General features: G+C 40.2%; 1 protein-coding gene across 4 annotated transcripts in view; it reads left to right on the top strand.

Moving 5' to 3' along the window:
• LOC141378483 (cysteine-rich motor neuron 1 protein-like) overlaps positions 1 to 24,696 on the top strand; it is a 92,333-nt gene that overhangs the window by 16,038 nt on the left and 51,599 nt on the right. For 2 of the 4 annotated variants that reach the window (XM_073927969.1, XM_073927967.1), the window contains exons 2-3: positions 8,777 to 8,938; positions 12,974 to 13,144. In XM_073927969.1, coding sequence (XP_073784070.1) covers positions 8,777 to 8,938; positions 12,974 to 13,144 — 333 coding nt within the window. Of the gene's footprint in view, positions 1 to 8,773; positions 8,939 to 12,973; positions 13,145 to 24,696 lie in introns of all 4 variants that reach the window. The other 2 variants (XM_073927968.1, XM_073927966.1) reach the window with 1 other exon arrangement.

The following is a 24,696-nucleotide window of genomic DNA, read 5'->3' as shown; positions in this document are numbered from 1 at the left end:
AAATCATATCAAAATAATAACAAAGTTGTATTTTCTGATCGAAGATGCTTTTAAGACTGTCGAAGGAGACACAACCTATTTAAGCATAAGAGTAGAAAAATGAATTGTAATTAAATGTAATATGCAAAATAACAATGCGACATGTAAAAAGCTGGTGTAGTTCATACCCTGGACCTGAGTATCCTGAGCAGCTGCTGTGGGGGATATGGAGGAGTGGAGAGCATGAGTCTGATCCCTGTAAGACCCCAGTGGCAGACGAGTCCTCGCATTGATCCTGAAGGAACAGCCTGTAGACCAGCCGGTGACCTCTCCCACCTGCAGCTTCTCCACGATGGAAGTCCAGCGTTCTGCAGGAGAAGTGGTCGTGCCCAACTGAGCCTGGCTTCTCTCCAGGTTTTTTTAATTCTTGACTTTCACATATTGGTGAAGTTTGTTCCTCCACTGTCGCCACTGGCTTGCATGGTTCAGGACTTGTAGAGCTGTGCATGGATGGATTTGCTTTTCAGTGTTTGGGCTCTTAGCTGTGAATATTAAACCACACTGAGCTGAACTGAACTGAACTCTGAAAACTGAACTGACACAGTTTCAATTCACTAGAATCTTCTTTGTGAAGCTGCTTGGACACAATCCACATTGTAAAAGCGATATAGAAATAAAGAGGAATTGAATTGAATTGCTCTGACATGCATTGTGAGCTGTAAGTTGCTGTGTGAATTTCCTCATCAAGTCCAATCTGTGTAATCAAACACACAATCAAATCTTTTGTAAAGCAGCTTTGAAACATTAATTATTGGGGAAAGCGCTATACAAATACACTTCAATTGAACGGAATATTGCATTGCTGTTTTGCATATGACATTTCTACATCCGTCTTTTCGGATGAGACGTTAAACCGAGGTCCTGACTCTCTGTGGTCATTAAAAATCCCATGGCACTTCTGGTAAAAGAGTAACCTCGGTGTCCTGGCCAAATTCCCTCCATCGGCCCTTACCGGCCTCCCAATTATCCCATCCACTGAATTGACCCTTCACTAAGCCACACCCAAAAACCGCCACCCACTGATCGTGGCTTAGCAACCGTAGCTACGCGCAGGGGCTCTGTCAAGCTTTCGAGCAAGGGAAACAAGCCAAAGAGCTGTGCATATGGACTGTGCAAATCTGATACCCTGGTTTTCCCTTTTCAAAACCTAAAACCCAAGGGGAGAAATGCCAAGCTCTGTGCTAAAGGAGCTCTGCGCTAAAGGAGCGGAGTTAATTTAGTTTTGTTTCGATATTTCTAACACATTCACAGACGGCAATAACTCACACACCTCTTACCCTAAACATATCTAAACTGTGTTTCCTACTAAAACACAAAGCAGGTGATGTTTCTAAACAAGCCTTTCTCTTTTTTTCTCACTCGATATTATGAGCACTGCTTCATTTCAGCCCTCGCCACAGTAGTCAAACCAATAGCAATCATATCTCCATCTATTTCCAGCTGCGAATATTTTAAATTGCGTATCAACACAACAAAATAGAGATGTGATCACAATCTGAGCACTTGCAATCAATACACTTCACCCGCAACTGTTTTTCAGTAACTTATAAGCCTCATGCCCATGTCAGAGCTACAGTCCACTGATGTTTTCATCCGTCTTTTGGAGATTTTGCCATTGGTGAAGATGTTTTAGTGGCTTAGTGCCTGATTTTATATTTGGTAATATTTGCTGGCGGCGAGGCAGTGGCGCAGTAGGTAGTGCTGCCGCCTCACAGCAAGAAGGTCGCTGGTTCGAACCTCAGCTCAGTTGGCGTTTCTATGTGGAGTTTGCATGTTCTCCCTGCCTTCGCGTGGGTTTCCTCTGGGTGCTCCGGTTTCCCCCACAGTCCAAAGACATGCAGTACAGGTGAATTGGGTAGGCTAAATAGTGTATGAGTGTGAATGAGTGTGTATGGATGTTTCCCAGAGATGGGTTGCGGCTGAAAGGGCATCCGCTGTGTAAAAACTTTCTGGATAAGTTGCCGGTTCATTCCGCTGTGGCGACCCCGGATTAATAAAGGTACCAAGTCGACAAGAAAATGAATGAATGAATGAATATTTGCTGGTGGGGAAAATCTAATTGTTCACTTCTGTTATTTATACTTTGATTTGCATTTCAGTTTATTTATTTGTTCCACTGAACTGCAAATCAGAATAGAAACTGGATAAAGAGCACACAAACATACAGACAGATATAGTAACTGTACATTGTTATGGGTAAATGATGCTGATATTCAGCACAAATCCATCGGTTTCCCCTTTCTGGCTGATCTTTCTATGAATGAAGGATGTAAAAGCACTGTCCATGTGTGTTTCCTCGTCGGTTAGTAATGCTATATTTCATTGCACAGCAATAGTCGATCAGGCTTTTTGGCTGAAATAGAGAAATCACGGTTTAAAATCAAATCAAATCCCTTTTATTGTCACATCATCAGCAGCACGTGCGCTATGATGAGTGAAAAGCTTAGGTGCTGACTCCAGACTGTGCAAATACAACGACAGTGCAAAATACAGACAGTGCAAATACGACAATGTGAAATTGACAGCGATTTGTTCAACGAATAGGTGTCCACATGGTTGTAGGCAGTGTTGTTTCAAGTATGGATTGGTTGAAGTGCAGTGCATGCTACATGTTGATGGTGTGCAGTGAGGGGTATGGTGGAGTCTGTGTGTGTGGGGTGTGTTAAGTGTTCATCAGCCTGATAGTCTGAGGGAAGAAGCTTTCCTTCAGTCGGCTGGTGCGTGATCGGATGCTGTGGAACCGTCTGCCTGAGGGTCTGCCTTAATTAATTGTTATTAGATTATTTTTAACCCTATAGAGCCGCACGTATTATATTTGATACACAGGTTTCTAAGGTCGATGCAATATCAACCCGATCAATACTTTGTTTAAAAACCTGTTATATATGATTTGATAAAAGGTAACAGGTAAAAACAAAGTGGAAAAACTGCCTAAAATGTTTTCTGTTGTCAAAATGTCAAGGGCAAAATATTTTTATGTCATTAAAATGAACTTTTTTAAGTTGCACAAACACCTGGGGCCTCATGTACGAAGAGTTGCGTGGAAATCATACTAAAACATTGCGTACGCACAAAGCTGTAAATGTGCGTTCGCAGAAAAAAATTCAGATGTATGAAACACTGCGTACGCCAAATCCCACGCATATTCTCTTTGTACATCCGAATGAACGTGAAACTGAGCGCAACATGCACGAGCACAAAACCCCTCCCTGCCTCCTCCCCCGTATGAATATGCTAATGACTCTACTTTGGCAAAAGCCAAGGAAAAAGCAACGGCAAAAGCAAGCAAAAAGAGAAACTTTGAACAGAATGTGAATTGGAGGTGCTGCTTTCGGAGGTAGACCGGAGGAAAGCGATGATATTTGCAAGTTATAATAATAATAATAATAATTCATTTTATTTATAAATGGCGCCTTTCTGGACACCCAAGGTCGCCTTACAGTAAGCATCAGCAGACATGCTAAACAACTTAAACATTACTAAAAACAATCACTGACCAGACAAGTTAAAACGCAATAGCGAATGTAAAAGAACATAACAAAAACATGATAAAAAATTTTTTAAGTAAAAGCCTGCTTAAAAAGATGGGTCTTTAGACGGGATTTAAAATTGTGAAGACTAATCACTGCTCCTAAGATCTACTGGAAGTGAGTTCCATAGCCGAGGAGCCATAGAGCTAAAAGATCTGTCTCCCATTTTGCTCAGTCGAGTGCGAGGTGGTGCCAGGGTGTAGTTGTTGGCTGATCCAAGGGTACGAGAAGGGGTGTAAATATGGAGAAGTTCAGTGAGATATTGAGGAGCGAGATTATGAAGTGCCTTGAAAGTTAGAAGTAATATTTTAAAATCAATTCGATACTTTACTGGAAGCCAATGAAGCTGATAGAGAAGTGGATAGAGGAGTATTTGCAAGTTTGTTCTCTGGAATTAACAACAAAAGAAAAAAAGTAGAGTGGGAGAGTTTAGCTGATGCGGTTAACACAGTTGGGTCTGAACATCGCACCGAGTGAATTAAAAGAGAAATAGTGTGGATTATAGCTGTAAAATGTTGCAGAATTCTTAACAGTCTCAGTGGCGCAGCTCGTAAGTCGCAGGTCAACATTTTTTGACAGGTTTGAGCATGAACTCGGTTCGAATCCAGCGTCTGATGAACTCTTTTTTTTTTTTTTTTTTTTTTTTTTTTCCGCTACATATCAGATTTTGCCAACTATTTATCACGAGAAAGACAAGTAGGAATCATTAATAAGTCTGTGCATCATATTTTATTTGCACATTTATTGAATGGAAATGTTTCTGATTCACGCATGCAAATTCATCTTCAGATAGTGTCTTTATAGCAATGTGCGTGCAGTAGATCGCTCAGATTACATTGGGAAAACAGGCGAGCGCTGCAAATTGTGCTTTAATGTTTGGCTGGTCAACTGTATGGTATGGAAATCTTATATACCTGCTAGATGAACCTGTCTCATACAGCTGCCATTGCAAGGCTCAGACACTTTGTAGAGAGTAATTTAACACAACTGCCTCTAGGAGTCGCCAATGGAAATAAAACAGACACGCACAAAAAATGTGCGTACGCCTGCCAGAAAGCTGCCGTGAAGGTGCGCACATTCCCACGTTCAGTTCATCGTTAGTAAATCCAAACGTGAGCGATTCTGAGCGTGAAACCTGGCGTACGCAATGTTGTTGTGCGTACGCAGCGTTGATACATGAGGCCCCTGGTGTATCAAATTTGTATGTCAAAATGTAAATGGCAAAAGTTTGTTTGTTTGCTACATGGTTTAATAAACATCTCATTTCCAAAAAAGTAGAATTTTTAACCTATGTTTTGATAACTCTGGACTTATAGGGTTAAATGTCAGCTCTCCTGCTGTGCATGAGCTAATCTGCTGAATGGTTGGTGTATGAGGCGGCTAGGCTAAGCTAGCTTCAATTTTGATTGAATTGTTCTCTAATCAGTTGCCTAATATGTGGAGAATATACCCCTGTAATGCAGACTGCAGTCCCTTTTAGTCTGGCTTTCTCTGATATCTCACCTGTTCGCCAAAAACGACTAATTATATCCCTGGGAATGTCTGACACCGGCGCACACACATTGTAATGGGGTATATGCTTCCCATGCTGATACACTTCCGGTGACCTGTTATCGTGATTGTTTTCCATCTCATACGGTTCCTTATACAGCATCGATATTGTAATGTAATTCAAATACAATCAGTTAAACAGACTTTGGCATCCATTTAGTTGCTCAAGCGTATAACAAGACCAGTGGCGTAGCGGACGGGCCCGCAGGGCACGCACCGCGGGGGGGCCCCGCGTGATTAGGGGGCCCCACGTCGTCGCGATTTTTAATAATTAAAAATCCAGGAACCGCAATAATCAAACTCTTGGGAACAACTGTGGTCGGAACCAAAGTTTACAGGTCTGTGTTCTCTGAACTCCGCTTAAGCGGTGGACAACTTCATTCTGACAGCGCCGCTGTTTCTTGCCGCCAGTTCTCGTTAAAAAATGAATGAATTCTGGCTACCTTGACGCTCTCGCCACTTTCGGTTTGTTATCGCTCCTCAGTTTGTGAAGGATTCCCCGCGTTGTCACGCCACCCCGCCTCCTTTCCCCGCTCCTCAATTTGTGACATAAATATATACACTAGATATCGCATAGGGACCCTGAGCATGCGTCTATAGCGCCGCCACATTGGTACAGTGCTCCCAGGACAAATGTCATTCAACCGCACTAGTCAAGACAGTGTTATTACGTGAAGATGCTGGACTTTAGCGCTGTCTACGAGTGTAGTAACGAGCAAACAAAGAAAACAAAGCACAAAGGCAGAACATTTCATAGGATTAAGTTTTTTACGTTTTTGTATGTTTTGAAATTTGTGCTAAACAGGTCACGTTATTGATAATAATAGCTATAGTCACTTACTGCATTCATCATAAGGCAAAGTAGCACCAACTCGCACTAAACACTCGGTTTATGCTAGGTTTGTTGAATAAATCAGCAAACAATGCAAAATAAATATGACAAAGAGATGCTGCGCTGCCAGAAACTTGTATTATTGTCGGCTAGTGAACGAGTCGTTCATAACGGAGATTCATTCACAAACGAATCGCTCCCTCCGTCAGTATGAGAAGTAAAAGCAGGAGAGGAGCTGTGTTTCAGGACATGATTAGATCAAATTTAACAGGGAGAGTGAATAGTACATTTCTGTACACACAAACACAAGCTTTTTGTCAGGAATGCCCGTGCGATAAGTGATCCATCAATGTAGAAAAGTGATGTCAAATAAAAATTTTCATAATTAAATAAAAAATGCATACTAACATCCAGGAAAACTCCCGATCACAGATATATGTGTATATGTGTATATCTATGTGTATATGTGTATATCTCCCACCCCACCTCCCGCCTTCAACTGGGGGCCCCGTCGGTGATCCCTGCAGGGGGGCCTCCGCATTTTGCGCTACGCCACTGAACAAGACAAAAAGCTGTTTACTCGCACGCGCCTGTCAAAATCGGCAGATTAGCGCAGAAGCTCCATTAAATATACTGGGGTAAAATAAATGCTCATATAATAAAGACATGGCGGGGGAAATGTAATTTAATGCAGTGCTTTTTGTACAATCTGAGACCCACTTTATATCAGATATCACTCAGCCAGTGGAGATTTGCAATGGCATACAGTTCGCCGGAAACAACTAACCCAGGTTACTGGCAAATTAAAAGTCCTATTAGCATGCTTCGGCATATAGACAAGCCAGGCACGAAAGCTTGACAGGCTTAGCAACAGTAACTCATAGATATATACATTTGATGTCGCCTGGCCTATTGTTGTCTATTGGATGGAATGCGTCAATAGCGCCGCCATCTTGGTACAGGGTAGCGCTCCTTTGAAATGAATGCGGGACCAAGGTACAGTGGATGACTGTGGCCATCCAGAGCCAGAGATATACACATATACACATATATCTATGATCAGGAGTTTTCCTGGATGTTAGTATGCATTTTTTTTTTCTAATTACGAAAATTATAATTTTACATCACTTTTCTACATTGATGGATCAGTGACCGCACGGGCATTCCTGACAAAAAGCTTGTGTTTGTGTGTACAGAAATGTACTATTCACCCTCCCTGTTAAATTTATTCTAATCATGTCCTGAAACACAGCTCCTCTCCTGCTTTCACTGCTCATACTGACGGAGAGAGCGATTCGTTTGTGAATGAATCTCCGTTATGAACGACTCGTTCACTAGCCGACAATAATACAAGTTTCTGGCAGCGCAGCATCTCGTTGTCATGTTTCTTTTGCATTGTTTGCTGATTTTATTCAACAAAACTAGCATAAGCCGAGTGTTTAGTGTGAGTTGGAGCTGCTTTGCCGTATGGTGAATGCAGTAAGTGACTGTTATCATCAATAACGTTACCTGATTAGCACAAAAGTTCAGAACATACAAAAACAGAAAAAACTTTATCTTACCTATGCAATGTTTTGCCTTTGTGCTTTGTTTTCTTTGTTTGCTCGTTACTACACCCGTAGACAGCGCTAAAGTCCCGCATCTTCACGTAATAACTCTGTCTTGACTAGTGCGGTTGAATGACATTTGTCCTGGGAGCACTGTACCAATGTGGCGGCGCTATTGACGCATGCTCAGGGTCCCTATGCGATATCTAGTGTATATATCTATGACAGTAACTAAGGAAGGCGGGGCTTAGTGTAGGGTCAATAGGCTCTATCACAGTCTCTCCACTCCACCTATAGCTGGTGTGTGGTGAAGCACTGGCGCTGTTGTCCTGTGGCTGCCGTTGCATCATCCAAGTGGAGCAGCACACTGGTGGTGGTGTGGAGAGACCCCCCTCATGATTGTGAAGCACTTTGGGTGTATGGCCATACACAGTAAATGCGCTAGAGAAATACTCATTACTTACTTACTTACTCATATTTCTAAATGAATTTTGCTCCTGATTACACTTCCAAACAACACAGCAGGACCCTTTAAACCACCACACGACCCGATCTTCAAAACAGTCTTCCAGCAGCAGCACCAGAGCGACTGTTCTCATTAGAGAGCAGACATAATCATAATATCAGCATAATGTCATATCCAGAGGAGCATTGATGTTTGCATTGAGTCTGTGATCAACAAGCGCTCATTCATTTGCTCCAGACGGATCCTGGTATAAACAGCGCTGGCCTCAGATCAGCAGACGTGAACAGATGTGCATTGTGGGCGCCTGCTGGAGGGAAGAAATAGCGTGGGGGGGTCGTGTGAAAATGTGAAAATATCCTCAGAGGAAGTATTGATATGGAAAGACGTTGGCGGAGCGGATCATTCTGAGGTGACGGGAAGTAGTGCAGGAAAGGCTGTCTGTGATTGGCTGTCTGAGAGAAGAGCTGGAGTTTCTCCATAAACAACACTCTGGTGTGCCGAACACATTGGCTCTGTTTCTGTCCACCTATTTTTATCTGCGTTTTGGAATATCATGTACAAAATGCTTTGGTTATGTTGGGGTGGCGCAGTGGGTAGCGCTGTCATCTCACAGCAAGAAGGTCGCTGGTTCGAGTCCCGGCTGGGTCAGTTGGTGTTTCTGTGTGGAGTTTGCATGTTCTCCCCACGTTGGCGTTGGTTTTCTCCGGGTGCTCTGGTTTCCCCCACAGTCCAAACACATGCGCTATGACTTGTTGAATCTCAGCTGTGTAAATGTGTGTGTAAGTGACGGTGTGTGTTTTCTCCTCAGCAGTAGACGATGCTGCAGATCTGCTGGAGGTGAATATGGAGATGTGTCCTGTGGTAAGCGGCTGTGAGCGTGTGGACGGACAGTGTGTGTGTGACTCCAGACGCTCCTGCACACACACATACCGCTATCCTGACAGAGACACCTGTGTGCGGGCCTGGAGAACAGGTGATTTGCAAAAGTAGAGGGGAATCATAAAACATTCTCACACACACACACACTGTATATATACTTGCATACATACTCTATTCTCCTCTACTCTGTTCTATTGTACTGTATTGTAACTATTCTGTTCTACTATATTCTACTCTAATGTTCTACTCCATTCTTCTCTTCTCTACTCTACTGTTCTTCTCTATTCTTCTACTCCATTCTACTCTACCATTCTACTCTATTCTTCTTCTCTACTCTACTGTTCTACTCTATTCTCTACTCTACTTCACTCTACTCTACTGTTCTACTTTATTCTACTCTATTCTTATCTACTCTACTCTACTGTTCTCCTCTATTCTTATCTTCTCTACTCTACCGTTCTCCTCTATTCTTCTACTCTATTCTATTCTACTCTACCATTCTACTCTATTCTTCTTCTCTACTCTACTGTTCTACTCTATTCTTCTCTATTATTCTGTACTCTACTGTTCTACTCTATTCTACTCTACTGTTCTACTCTATTCTACTCTATTCTTCTCTACTCTACTGTTCTACTCTATTCTTCTCTATTATTCTGTACTCTACTGTTCTACTCTATTCTACTCTATTCTTCTTCTCTACTCTACTGTTCTACTCTATTCTTCTCTATTATTCTGTACTCTACTGTTCTACTCTATTCTACTCTACTCTACTGTTCTACTCTATTCTTCTCTATTTTTCTCTACTCTACTGTTCTACTCTATTCTACTCTATTCTTGTCTACTCTACTGTTCTACTCTATTCTTTACTCTACTTTACTCTACTGTTCTACTTTATTCTACTCTATTCTTCTCTACTCTACTCTACTGTTCTTCTCTATTCTTATCTTCTCTACTCTACCGTTCTCCTCTATTCTTCTACTCTATTCTATTCTACTCTACCATTCTACTCTATTCTTCTTCTCTACTCTACTGTTCTACTCTATTCTTCTTCTCTACTGTTCTACTCTATTCTTCTCTATTATTCTGTACTTTACTGTTCTACTCTATTCTACTCTATTTTTCTCTACTGTTCTGCTCTATTCTACTCTATTCTTCTCTACTCTACTGTTCTACTCTATTCTTTACTCTACTTCACTCTACTGTTCTACTTTATTCTACTCTATTCTTATCTACTCTACTTTACTGTTCTCCTCTATTCTAATCTACTCTACTTTACTGTTCTCCTCTATTCTTATCTACTCTACTCTACCGTTCTCCTCTATTCTTCTTCTCTATTCTATTCTACTCTACCATTCTACTCTATTCTTCTTCTCTACTCTACTGTTCTACTCTATTCTACTCTATTCTTCTCTACTCTACTGTTCTACTCTATTCTACTCTACTCTACTGTTCTACTCTATTCTTCTCTACTCTACTGTTCTACTCTATTCTACTCTATTCTTCTCTACTCTACTGTTCTACTCTATTCTTTACTCTACTTCACTCTACTGTTCTACTTTATTCTACTCTATTCTTATCTACTCTACTCTACCGTTCTCCTCTATTCTTCTACTCTATTCTATTCTACTCTACCATTCTACTTTATTCTTCTTCTCTACTCTACTGTTCTACTCTATTCTACTCTATTCTTCTCTACTCTACTGTTCTACTCTATTCTTCTACTTTACTGTTATACTCTACTGTTCTACTTATTCTACTATGTTCTACTTTACTCTGTTCTACTTTATTCTACTCTACTCTTCTATTTTATTCTATTCTATTCTATTCTTCTCTACTATGTTCTATTCTACTCTTTTCTGCTTTACTCTGTTCTACTTTATTCTACTCTTCTCTATTCTATTCTTCTCCACTCTGTTCTGTTCTACTCTCTTATTACTTTACTCTGTTTTACTCTATTCTCTGCTTCATTCTACTAAAGTAAAATAGGGTAGTCAAGTCAAAGAGAATAGAGTAGAACAGAAAAGAGTAGAATATAACGGAGTAAAATGGAACAGAGTATAACAGAGTGGAGTAGAACAGAGTAGAATAGTGTAGAATAAAATAGAGTAGAACAAAACAGTAGCATAAAAAAGAAAATAATATGGTACAGTAGATTAAAATAGAGTACAGTAGAACTGAGTAGAGTAGAATAGAATAAAACAGAATAGAAAAGAGAAGAGTTCAGTAAAATAGAAAAAAATTGAATAGAACAGAGTAGTATAGTGCAGGATAAACTAGACTCAGTAATAAACTAGAGTAGAACAGAGGAGAATAGAATGGAACAGTAGAGTAGAATAGAGTAGAAGAATATTGTAGAACGGTAGATTAGAGTAGAGAAGAACAGACTAGAACGGTAGAGTAGACAAGAACAGACTAGAACGGTAGAGTAGAGAAGAACAGACTAGAACGGTAGAGTAGAGAAGAACAGACTAGAACGGTAGAGAAGAGAAGAATAGACTAGAACGGTAGAGAAGAGAAGAATAGACTAGAACGGTAGAGAAGAGAAGAATAGACTAGAACGGTAGAGAAGAGAAGAATAGACTAGAACGGTAGAGTAGACAAGAATAGACTAGAACGGTAGAGTAGACAAGAACAGACTAGAACGGTAGAGTAGACAAGAACAGACTAGAACGGTAGAGTAGACAAGAACAGACTAGAACGGTAGAGTAGAGAAGAATAGACTAGAACGGTAGAGAAGAGAAGAACAGACTAGAACGGTAGAGTAGACAAGAACAGACTAGAACGGTAGAGTAGACAAGAACAGACTAGAACGGTAGAGTAGACAAGAACAGACTAGAACGGTAGAGAAGAGAAGAATAGACTAGAACGGTAGAGTAGACAAGAACAGACTAGAACGGTAGAGAAGAGAAGAATAGACTAGAACGGTAGAGTAGACAAGAACAGACTAGAACGGTAGAGAAGAGAAGAATAGACTAGAACGGTAGAGAAGAGAAGAATAGACTAGAACGGTAGAGTAGACAAGAACAGACTAGAACGGTAGAGTAGACAAGAACAGACTAGAACGGTAGAGAAGAGAAGAATAGACTAGAACGGTAGAGAAGAGAAGAATAGACTAGAACGGTAGAGTAGACAAGAACAGACTAGAACGGTAGAGTAGACAAGAACAGACTAGAACGGTAGAGTAGACAAGAACAGACTAGAACGGTAGAGTAGACAAGAACAGACTAGAACGGTAGAGAAGAGAAGAGAAGAATAGAGTGGAACAGTAAAATATAACAGTGTAGAGAAGAATAAAGTAAAATAGAGTACAGTCAAGTCAAATAGAATAGAGTAGAATAGAGTATTGTAGAATATAACAGAGTCTAGTAAAATAGAACACAGAATAACAGAGTACAATAGTGTAGAATAAAATAGAGTAAAAATAGTAGAGTAGAACAAAACAGAGTAGAACAAAGTAGCATAAAAAGAGAACAGATCAGAATAGAGTATAATATGGTACAGTAGAATAGAATAAAATACAGTAGAACTGAGTAGAGTAGAATAGAATAAAATTTAATAAAGAAAATTTGAATAAAGTAGAAAAGAGTAGAGAGGAATAGAGTAGAACATTTATTCTCTGCTCTATGCTACTCTGCGCTGTTATATTTACTCTACTCTGTTCTACTTCTATTCGACTCTAGTCTGTTTTACTCTATTGTGCTCTGCTCTTTTCTACTCTACTCTGTTCTATTCTACACGATTTTATTCTACTCTATACTCTGTTCTGCTTTATTCTACTCTATTCTTCTTTTCTGTTCTATTCTGCTCTATTGTAGGTGGTGCAGCAGTATCTGCTTGTTACTCTATTCTGCTCTTCTCTTTTATACTCTGTTATTTTCTACTCTAGTTTACTCTACTCTATACCTCTGTACTCTACTCTGTTCTGTTCTATTTTATTGTACTCTAGTCTATTCTACTCTGTTTTATTTTAGTCTACTCTTTTCTATTCTGTTTTATTCTACTCTACTATATTCAACCCTATTTAACTGTACTTAACTGTATTATATTCTATTCTACTCTATTCTATCATGGTTTATAGATCTATTAATGGTGTGTAGCGGTGACTGACCTGTAGTCGTCTGTCTCTCAGGCTCCCGTCGTCATGACCACAGACAGAGGGACAGGATTGTTGGTCCTGCTGCCAGCCCGGCATGTGTGTTTTCTGGCTGTAATCTGACAGCTGACGGGTGTGTGTGTTCGTCTCAGAGCTGCGACGATCACTTCAGCTTCTCCAACCGCAGCCAGTGCCAGAGAGCTGCAGGTAACACTCATCATCTCATTATTCAAAAGTCCTGAAATTAATGTTGTTGTTCCCCTGTAGTACATCAGCATCTATCTATAGTCAACACACTTACATGTTCTCATAATCCACTGCAGAATCAGCACCTGAAACATTTCTAACCCCAGCCTTTCTGAGAGCTCTCTGATTGGTTGCACTTTTTTCTAATTGGTTCTACTTTGCTGTGATTGGTTAGGTGGATGTATTGTGCACTGGTTGGCTCTACTCTGCTCTGATTGGCCAGATGGCTGTACTCTACTCTGATTGGGTCTACTCTGCTCTAATTGGTCAAATGGTTATACTCATCGCTGATTTAATCTGCTCTGATTGTTTAGACATCTGTACTTTGCTCTGATTGGCTCTATGCTGCTCTGATTGGCAGATGGCTGTATTCTACTCTCATTGTTGTTACTCTACTCTGATTGGATCTGTTTTGCTCTGATTGGCCAGATGGCTGTACTCTGCTCTGATTGGATTTACTTTGCTCTGATTGGTCAGATGGCTGTACTGTACTTAGATTGTTGTTATTGTGCTCTGATTGGTCAGATGGTTGTTACTCTACTCTCATTGGGTCTACTTTGCTCTGATTGGTCAGATGGCTGTACTCTGCTCTGATTGAATCTACATTGCTCTGATTGGTCAGATGGCTGTACTCTACTCTGTTGTTACTATGCTTTGGTTGGTCAGATAGTTGTACTCTACTCTTATTGTTTTTACTCTACTCTGATTGGCTCTATTTTGCTCTGATTGGTCAGATGGCTGTACTCTATTCTGATTGGGTCTGCTATGCTCTGATTGGTCAGATGGCTGTACTCTGCTCTTATTGGCTCTACTTTGTTCTGATTGGTCAGATGGCTGTACTCTGCTCTGATTGGCTGTATTTTGCTCTGACTTGTCAAATGTCTGTACTCTGCTCTGATTGGCTCTGCTATTCTCTGATAAGTCAGATGGCTGTAGTCTGCTCTGATTGGCTCTGCTATTCTCTGATAAGTCATATGGCTGTAGTCTGCTCTGATTGGCTATATTCTGCTCTGATTATTCAGGTGTCTGCACTCTGCTCTGATTGGCTGTATTTTGCTGTGATTTGTCAAATGCCTGTACTCTGCTCTGATTGGCTCTACTATGCTCTGATTAGTCAGATGGCTGTACTCTGCTCTGATTGGCTCTATTCTGCTCTGATTATTCAGGTGTCTGCACTCTGCTCTGACTAGCTCTGCTCTGCGCTGATTGGTCAGGTGGCTGTACTTTGCTCTGATGGGGGTGCTCTGTTCTGATTGGCTCTACTTTGCTCTGATTAGCCAGATGGCTGTACTCTGTTCTGATTGGCTGTACATTGCTCTGATTGGGCACATGGCTGTACTCTGCTTTATTCTACTCTGATTGGTCAGATGGCTGTATTATACTCTAATTGTCTCTACTCTGCTCTAAATGGTCAACTGGTTATACTCATAATCGATTTAATGTGCCCTGACTGTTTAGACATCTGTAGTCTGCTCTGATTGGTTCTTCTCTGCTCTGGTTGGTCAAATGGTCATACTCATTGCCAATTTAATCTACTCTGGTTGTTTAGACATCTGTACTTCACTCTCATTGGCTGAATGCTGCTCTGATTGACAGATGGTTGAACTCTACTCTGATTGTTTTTACTCTGATCGGTCACATGGTTGTATTCTACACTGATTGGATCTACTTTGCTCTGATTGGTCAGATGGCTGTTCTCTGCTCTGATTGGATCTACTTTGCTCTGATTGGTCACATGGTTGTACTCTACTTTGATTGGATCTACTTTACTCTGATTGGTCAGATGGCTGTTCTCTGCTCTGATTGGATCTACTTTGCTCTGATTGGTCACATGGTTGTACTCTGCTCTGATTGGATCTACTTTACTCTGATTGGTCAGATGGCTGTTCTCTGCTCTGATTGGATCTACTTTGCTCTGATTGGTCACATGGTTGTACTCTACTCTGATTTGATCTACTTTGCTCTGATTGGTCAGATGGCTGTTCTCTGCTCTGATTGGATCTACTTTGCTCTGATTGGTCACATGGTTGTACTCTACTCTGATTTGATCTACTTTGCTCTGATTGGTCAGATGGCTGTTCTCTGCTCTGATTGGATCTACTTTGCTCTGATTGGTCACATGGTTGTACTCTACTCTGATTTGATCTACTTTGCTCTGATTGGTCAGATGGCTGTTCTCTGCTCTGATTGGATCTACTTTGCTCTGATTGGTCATATGGTTGAACTCTACTTTGATTTAAACTACTTTACTCTGATTGGTCAGATGGCTGTACTCTGCTCTGATTGGATCTACTCTGCTCTGATTGGTCAGGTAGCTGTACACTACTCTGATTGGATCTACTCTTCTCTGATTCTTCAGGTAGCTGTACACTACTCTGATTGGATCTACTTTGCTCTGATTGGTCAGACGGTAGTACTCTGCTTTGATTGGTCAAGTGGCAGCACTCTACTCTGATTGGTGCTGTTCTGCTCTAATTTGTCAAATGGTCATACTCAATGCTGATTGAATCTGCTCTGACTGGTTGGACATCTCTATTCTGCTCTGATTGGTCTAATTTGCCCTCTTCTGCTCTGATTGTCCAGATGGCTCCATTCTGCTCAGTTTGGTCAAATAGCCCTACTCTAGTTGGTCAGATGACTCTCCTCTGATCTGATTGGTCAAAAGGCCTTCCTCTGCTCTGATTAACCAGATGGCTTCAATCTGCTCTAATGGTTCTGTTTGGATCTAGTTGGCCAGGTAGCCCTCTTTTACTTCGATTTATCAGATAGCTTCACTCCGCCATATTTGTTCAAATAGCCCATTTCTAATTGGTCAGATGGCTCTACTCCCAGTTTAAATAACACATCAGTTTTGTTCTCCTAACAGATTATATTAAGACATTCTCCATATTTATTTAATAGTAATGCAAAATAAACTGTTGATGTTTTATTAGCTTTCTAGCCGATGTAGGAGTGTTGTTCATTTCTCTGAATGAAAAGTGATTGGCTGAGAGTTCAGATTTGTCTAGTTGAAGAAACCATGTTTAATCTCAGCATCTGTCAAAAGCGAATCTGAATCGGCGAGTTTTCCCAGTAATACAGTAAACACGGTTTCTTACAGTACAGTGACGCCCCTTCCAGCAACCAAACACTGAGCGCTGCTTGTGTGCCGATTACTCAAGAACACATCTGTTGATCATTAGCTTGTTTTGCATGAGTGTCTGTTTGTTATCAACGCTTCAGTGTGTGTGTGGAGCTTATATAACAGAGTCATCCCTGAAAGGAGAAGCAGCTTTCCGCCACATACGGCGCACATGTGATCAGGTATCCGCTCATGACTCCACGCACATGTGTTATCGATCGGATATACAGCAGCTCCAGCAAATCTCACAGACAGAAGAAAAAAACATCCCATGCTGTGAATACAAGCAGAACTGCAGATCCTCATAGACTACTGACTTAGAATCATTGCATGCAACATATAATGAAATCTCATATAGATGTGCAAATATAACCATCTACTGTATATTGACACTCATAAAAGTAAAAGCATATAAGCGCGCATAATTGAAAAGGTTGTGTTTTAGATGTTTATGAATGAGTGAATCTCAGTCCTCGCGGTCCAGTGTCCTGCAGATTTTAGCTCTAACCCCAATTAGACGCACCTGGGCTAGCTAATCAAGCTCTTACTAGGCTTTCTAGAAACATCCATTCATGTGTTGGAGGCAAGTTAGAGCTAAAATCTGGTTGGTTGATTGATTGGTCATTTGGTCGAACTCTGCTCTGATTGGTCACATGGTTGTAGTCTGATTTGCCAGAATTTTACACACTATTCTGACTGGTCAGATGGTTCTTCTCAGATTTGTCAGAAGGTTCCACTCTGTTCTGATTGCCCAGTTGACTGAATTCTGCTCTGATTGGAAATACTCGGGTCTGGTTCCATTCTGTTCTGATTGGCCAGTTGGCTGTACTCTGCTCTGATTGGTCAGATGTTTTTTCTTTGGTTTGTCAGAAGAATTTGTGTGCTCTGATTGGTCAGATGGTTCTACTCAGTTTTGTCAGAGGGGTTCACTGTGTTCTGATTGGCCAGTTGGCTGAACTCTGCTGATTGGTCAGATGGTTTTTGTCCGATTTGTCAGAAGGTTCCACTCTGTTCTGATTGGCCAGTTGGCTGTACTCTGCTCTGATTGGTCAGATGTTTTTTCTTTGGCTTGTCAGAAGGTTTTACTCTGTTGTGATTGGTCAGTTGGCTAAACTCTGCTCTGATTGGTCAGATGTTTTTTCTTTGGTTTGTCAGAAGAATTTGTGTGCTCTGATTGGTCAGATGGTTCTACTCAGTTTTGTCAGAGGGGTTCACTGTGTTCTGATTGGCCAGTTGGCTGAACTCTGCTGATTGGTCAGATGGTTTTTGTCCGATTTGTCAGAAGGTTCCACTCTGTTCTGATTGGCCAGTTGGCTGTACTCTGCTCTGATTGGTCAGATGTTTTTTCTTCGGTTTGTCAGAAGGTTTTACTCTGTTGTGATTGGCCAGTTGGCTAAACTCTGCTCTGATTGGTCAGATGTTTTTTCTTTGATTTGTCAGAAAGAATTTGTGTGTTCTGATTTGTCCGATGGTTCTACTCAGATCTGTCAGAAGGGTTCACTGTGTTCTGATTGGTCAGTGGGTTGAACTCTGCTGATTGGTCAAATGTTTTTTTCTGATTTGCCAGAAGGTTCCACTCTGTTCTGATTGGCCAGTTGGCTGCTCTGTTTGGTCAATTGGTTCTACTTCTATTTGTCAGAAGGCTACAATCTGCTCTGATTGGTCAGTTGGCTGAAGCCTGTTTTGATTGGTCAGATAATTGTACTTCAATTTGTCAGAAATCTTCACTCGGTTCTTATTGGCCAGTTGGCTGAACTCTGCTCTGATTGGATATACTCTGGTCTGGTTTCACTCTGTTCTGATTGGCCAGTTGGCTGTGCTCTGCTCTGACTGGTCAGATGTTTTTTCTTAGATTTTTCAGAAAGTTTTACTCTGTGGTGATTGGCCAGTTGGCTAAACTTAGCTCTGACTGGTCAGATGTTTTTTCTTTGATTTGTCAAAAGGATTTGTGTGCTCTGATTGGTCCAGTGTTTCTACTCAGATCTGTCAGAAGTGTTCACTGTGTTCTGATTGGACAGTGGGTTGAACTCTGCTGATTGGTCAGATGTTTTTTCTCCGATTTGTCAGAAGGCTAAAATCTGCTCTGACTGGTCAGTTGGTTAAAGCCTGTTTTGATTGGTCAGATAATTGTTCTTCAATTTGTCTGAAACCTTCACTCTGTTCTGATTGGTCAGCTGGCTAAACTGTGATGATTGGTCAGATGGGTTTTCTCTGCTTTGTCAGAAGGTTTTACTCTGTTGTGATTGGCCAATTGGCTAAACTCTGCTCTAATTGGTCAGATGGTTTTTCTTTGATTTGTCAGAAGGCTTCACTTGGTTCTGATTGGCCAGTTGGCTGTACTCTGCTCTGATTAGTCATCTGGTTCTACTTCGATTTGTCAGAAGACTTCACTCTGTTCTGATTGGTCAGATGGTTTTTCTTTGATTAGTCAGAAGGCTTCACTCTGTTCTGATTGGTCAGATGGTTTTTCTTTGATTAGTCAGAAGGCTTCACTCTGTTCTGATTGGTCAGATGGTTTTTCTTTGATTAGTCAGAAGGCTTCACTCTGTTCTGATTGGTCAGATGGTTTTTCTTTGATTAGTCAGAAGGCTTCACTCTGTTCTGATTGGTCAGATGGTTTTTCTTTGATTAGTCAGAAGTCTTCACTTTATTATGATTAGTCAGTTGGCTGAAGCCTGTTTTGATTGGTCAAATAGTTGTACTTCAATTTGTCAGAAATCTTCACTCAGTTCTGATTGGTCAGTTGGCTAAACTCTGCTGATTGGTCAGATGGTTTTTCTCTGTTTTGTCAGAAGGCTCCACTTTGTTTTGATTGGTCAGGTTGGCTAAACACTGCTCTGATTGGTCAGTTGGCTGAACTCTGCTCTGATTGGTTAGAAGACTCCACTCTGTTTTGATTGGTCGGTTGGCTGAACTCGATCAGATGGTATTTTTCAGATTTGTCAGAAGGCCACTCGATTCTGATTGGCCAGTTGGCTGTGCTCTGCTCTGATTGGTCAGATGGTTTTTCTTTGATTTGTTAAAAGGCCTCACTGCGTTCTAATTGGTCAGTTGGTTGATATCTGTTCTGATTGGTTAGAAGACTCCACTCTGTTTTGATTGGCCGGTTGGCTGAACTCTGCTCTAATAGATCAGATGGTTTTTCTCTGATTTGTTAGAAGGCTTCACTGTGTTCTGATTGGTCAGTTGGTTGATATGTGTTCTGATTGGTCAGTTGGCTGAACTCTATTGGCTGAAATCTGTTATGATTGGCTTCAGTCTATTCTCATTGGTCAGTTGGCTCAAATCTGTTTTGATTGGTCAAATAAATGTACTTCAATTTGACAAGATTTTACTGTGTTCAGATTGGTCAGATGGTTCTACTCTGATTGGCCAGAATTCTCCACACTGTTCTAATTGGTCAGTTGGCTGAACTCTGCTCTGATTGGTCAGGTATTTTTTTCTCCACTTTGTCAGAAGGCTTATCTCTGTTCTGATTGGTCAGTTGGCTGTAAATTTCTGATTGGTCAGGCCTATTCTTTAAATGTTTTAGATGTTAACAAAAAGCATCATATGAATGTTAACACGGCGTTGCATTGGACCATTCTGCAAACATTATTAGAATTGAAGTTTTAAACGTTCTCTGTCTGAAAAATTTCAAATTAAACATTAAAAAAATGTTGATTTATTGCATTTTTTATAGCATTTTAATTTGTTTTGTTTCAATTTATAGCATTTTAGTTCATTGCATTGCCCACCTTGAATGTCATTTTGGCTCGTCTGTCATGTCATAGCTGGAGCCAGGCTTGGTGTTTCACGTTTTGACACTTCCAGGCTCTCATTCAGTGCGGCACTGAAGTCTCAGCCGGCGCTGCAGCCAGAAGTTTGGCTCATTGTTTCTCTTCACGTGAACTATACTGAAAATCGATGTTAAACCAGAGGGCTTACCCCAAAAGAAGGCACACAGGGGCCGCTGGACTGAGCTGGCTTTGTTCTGCGCTGACTAGCATCCAAAGTCGGTCTCTGAACAGAGTGCACATTGTGGGCTTTTTCCATGAGTAAACCCTGCTTGTCAACACAGCCTCCTCTGCCTGCGAGCGGCGCGTTAAGGAGGAAGACTGCCGCCCTTGTGCCCTCAGCGCAAAGAAAAACACTTTTACAAAGAGCCGCTTCACTTTCATGAAAGGACGTCTGAGATCTCAGATATACACATTGTTTACAAAGGGCCTTTCTGCGCTTATAAAACCAATTTCCGCTTACCCTGGAGGGTTCATGGCTGTGCGTGTGCTGCCCAGACGTGATGTTACTGTTGCTAGGCACGTTATACTATTACAGCATTCTGCCCGTGACACATTTGAGCCACTTTCACCACCAAATATATCAGGCAACCACCTAAATGAAGCCTTTGTGATTTTGTGTCACCAACAAATAGTTAATTACCCCAGATGACCCCCCCCAAACAGAACCTAAATAATGTTATGTGTAGTAGGTAGATACATAAAAAAATTATCATATTTTTTTCATTACACTGAATTTTTCAGTTACATTTAGTTGCATTTATTTTTTTATCGCATGTTGTGTTCCCATCGCAGGTGAATAGCTAATTATCCCGGACGAGCCCCCAAATAGTACTTAAATAAAGGCATGTGCATAAAGTAAATAATAAAATGTGTATATCTTATTTTTTTATTTTTTGTATGTAATTGCATTGTATTGCTGTGCGTGTGCTGCCCAGACGTGATGTTACTGTTGCTACGCACATTATACTATTATAATTATTTTATTTTAATTTGTTTATTTTATTATTTTATTGCACTGCATTTTATTGAATAGCTTGTTATTTAATTACATTGAATTTTATTTTATTTTATTGTGTGTTATTGCATTGCATTGTTTTGCGAGTGATGCCCAGATGTGATGTTACTGTTGCTAGGAACGTTATACTATTAGAGCATTCTGACCGTGACACATTTAAACATTTTCACCACAGAATATATCAGACACCTTAAATGAAGCCATTGTGCTTTTGTGTGTCGAACTCCATTGTGTTCTCATAGCCAATGAATAGCAATAGCAATATCTAATAGCAATATAATTTTATTTTATTATATTTTTTATTTTATTTTAATTTATTTTATTTTCATTCATTAATTTTCATGCCACAGCGGAATGAACCGCCAACTTATCCAGCAAGTTTTTAAGCAGCGAATGCCCTTCCAGCCGCAACCCATCTCTGGAAAACATCCACACACACATTCACACACACACTCATACACACACTCATACACTACGGACAATTTAGCCCACCCAATTCAACTGTAACACATGTGTTTGAACTGTGGGGAAACTGGAGCACCCGAAGGAAACCCACGCGAATGCAGGGAGAACATGCAAACTCCTTTATTTTATTTTATTTTATTTAATTTTAGTTTATTGCAATGCATTGCATTGCATGTTATTTAATTGCATTGGATTTTATTGCATGTCGTAGCATTTATTGCATTACATTGCTGTGCTTGTGCTGCCCAGATGTGATGTTACCACCGAAGGAAACCCACGCGAATGCAGGGAGAACATGCTAACTCCTTTATTTAATTTAATTAATTTTTATTTTATTTTATTTTATTTTATTTTATTTTATTTTATTTTATTTTATTTTATTGCTTGTTATTTAATTGCATTGGATTTTATTGCATGTCGTAGCATTTATTGCATTACATTGCCGTGCTTGTGCCGCGCAGATGTGATGTTACTGTTGCTAGGAACGTTATACTATTAGAGCATTCTGCCTGTGACACATTTGAGCCATTTTCACCGCAGAATTAGGCACCTTAAATGAAGCCATTGTGCTTTTGTGTGTCGAACGCCATTGTGTTCTCATAGCCAACGAATAGCTAATTACCCCAGACCACCCCCCAGTAGAACCTAAATAATGGCATGTGCAGGAGGTAAATGCATTAAACAATATTTTATTGCATTGCACTTTATTGAGTTGCATTTTATTGCATGTAATGGCATTGCATTGCTGTGCGTGTGCCACCCAGATGTGATGTTACTGTTGCTAGGAACGTGATACTAATACGCCATTCTGCCCGTCACACATTTGAGCCATTTTCATCACCAAATAAATCAGCCACCCTAAATAAAGCCTTTGTGCTTTTGTGTGGCGAACGCCATTGTGTTCCCAATGCACAGGAATCGCTAATTATCCCAGACGAGCCCCCAAACTGAACACAAATAATGGCTTGTGTAGGAAGAAAATCAAATATATTTTTATTTCATTTTCATGAAATTTAATTTAATTTATTGCATAATATTGCATTGCATCATATTTTAGTGCATGTCATTGAATTACACTATATTTTATTGCATGCTATTTCTTTGAATTTTTTTGCATGTTATAGCATTTATTGCATTGCATTGCAGTGTGCATGTGCTTAAAATGGAATGTAACTATTGCTAGGCACGTTATACTATTACACCATTCTGCCCATGGCACATTTCAGCACTTTCACCACAGAGTATATCAGGCACCTTAAATGAAACCTTTGTGTTTTTGTGTGTCAAACGCCATTGTGTTCCCATTGCAAACGAATAGCTAATTATCCCAGACGAGCCTCTAAAACCAGGGGTGTCCAAACTCAGTCCTGGAGGGCCGGTGTCCTGCAGATCACGATTCTAGAAATCCTAGTAAGAGCTTGATTAGCTAGCCCAGGTTTGTCTAATTGGGGTTGTAACTAATCTTTGTAGGACACCGGCCCTCCAGGACCGAGTTTGGGCATGGCTGATCTAAACAGAACACAGATAAAAATGGCATGTGTAGGATGTAAATATTATATTATATTATATTATATTATATTATATTATATTATATTATATTATATTATAGGGGCGAGGCAGTGGCGCAGTAGGTAGTGCTGTCGCCTCACAGCAAGAAGGTCGCTGGTTCGAACGTCGGCTCAGTTGGTGTTTCTGCGTGGGTTTCCTCCGGGTGCTCCGGTTTCCCCCATTGTCCAAAGACATGCGGTACAGGTGAATTGGGTAGGCTAAATTGTCCGTAGTGTGTGTGTGGATGTTTCCCAGAGATGGGTTGCGGCTGGAAGGGCATCCGCTGCGTAAAAACTTGCTGGATAAGTTGGCGGTTCATTCCGCTGTGGCGATCCCAGATTAAAAAAGGGACTAAGCCGACAAGAAAGTGAAATGAAAAAAAAAAAAAAAAAAAAAWTATATATATATATATATATATATATATATATATATATATATATATATATATATATATATATATTTATTGTTTTATTTTTATTTTTATTGCATTATATTTTATTATTTTTTATGCAATTTTTTTATTTTATTGCATGTAATTGCATTGAATAATTTTTTTAGGGCATGTTGATGCAGTGAATTTTATTTTATGGCATGTCATTGTATTGCATTATATTTAATTGGATGCTATTGAATTGAATTTTATTGCATGTTATAGCATTTATTGCATTGCATTGCTGTGCATGTGCTGCAAAATGTAATGTTACTGTTGCTGGGCATGTTATGCTATTAGAGCATTCTGCCTGTGACATAGTTAAGCCATTTTTACCACCATCCCGGACGAGCCCCCAAACAGAACCTAAATAATGGCATGTCCAGGAAGTACATAAATAGTTTTTTGTTTCATTTTATTTGATTTATTTATTTAAAGAAAACAAATAACTGCATATTATTGAATTGAATTGTATTTTATTGCATTGAATTTTATTGCATGGTATTTCATTGCATTGCATTTCATTACATGTCATAGCATTTATTGCATTGCTTTGCTGTGCATTTTATTTTATTTATTTTTTTATTTAATTGCATGTTATTGCATTGTATTTTAATACATGTTATAGCATTTATTGCATTGCAGTGCAGTGCGTGCATTGCCCAAAAGCAATGTTACTGTTGCTAGGCATGTTATACTATTACACCATTCTGCCCGTGACACATTTGAGCCACTTCCAGCACAGAATATATCAGGCACCTTAAATGAAGCCATTGTGCTTTTGTGTCAAATGCCATTGTGTTCCCATTGCCAACGAATAGCTAATTATCCCGGACGAGCCCCCCAAACAGAACCTAAATAATGGCATGTGCATTAGCTGCCGAGTTTGTAGATTAGCCATTGTGTTGCTCCATAATCGCTGAAGCGTCGGCCTTACAGATGGACATTTAAATGAGAATAAAAGCTCTGATTGCTTTGATCTCCGAGGCTCGTTGCTGATTCAGTCTGCGCTAATATAAGCATGCACACAATGGAAATGCTGGATGGTGTCATTAATGGATGTCACATATTTAAATAAGTGGCAAGAAGAGTGGGATACTTCGTGGACAAATAATAATGAAGTGGTATTACAGACGCCATATTGGGCATGCAGGA

Source organism: Danio rerio, chromosome 17 (genome assembly GCF_049306965.1).
Source record: "Danio rerio strain Tuebingen ecotype United States chromosome 17, GRCz12tu, whole genome shotgun sequence".
In the NCBI taxonomy this organism is placed as follows: domain Eukaryota; kingdom Metazoa; phylum Chordata; class Actinopteri; order Cypriniformes; family Danionidae; genus Danio; species Danio rerio.
This window is presented reverse-complemented; position numbering and strand designations above follow the sequence as displayed.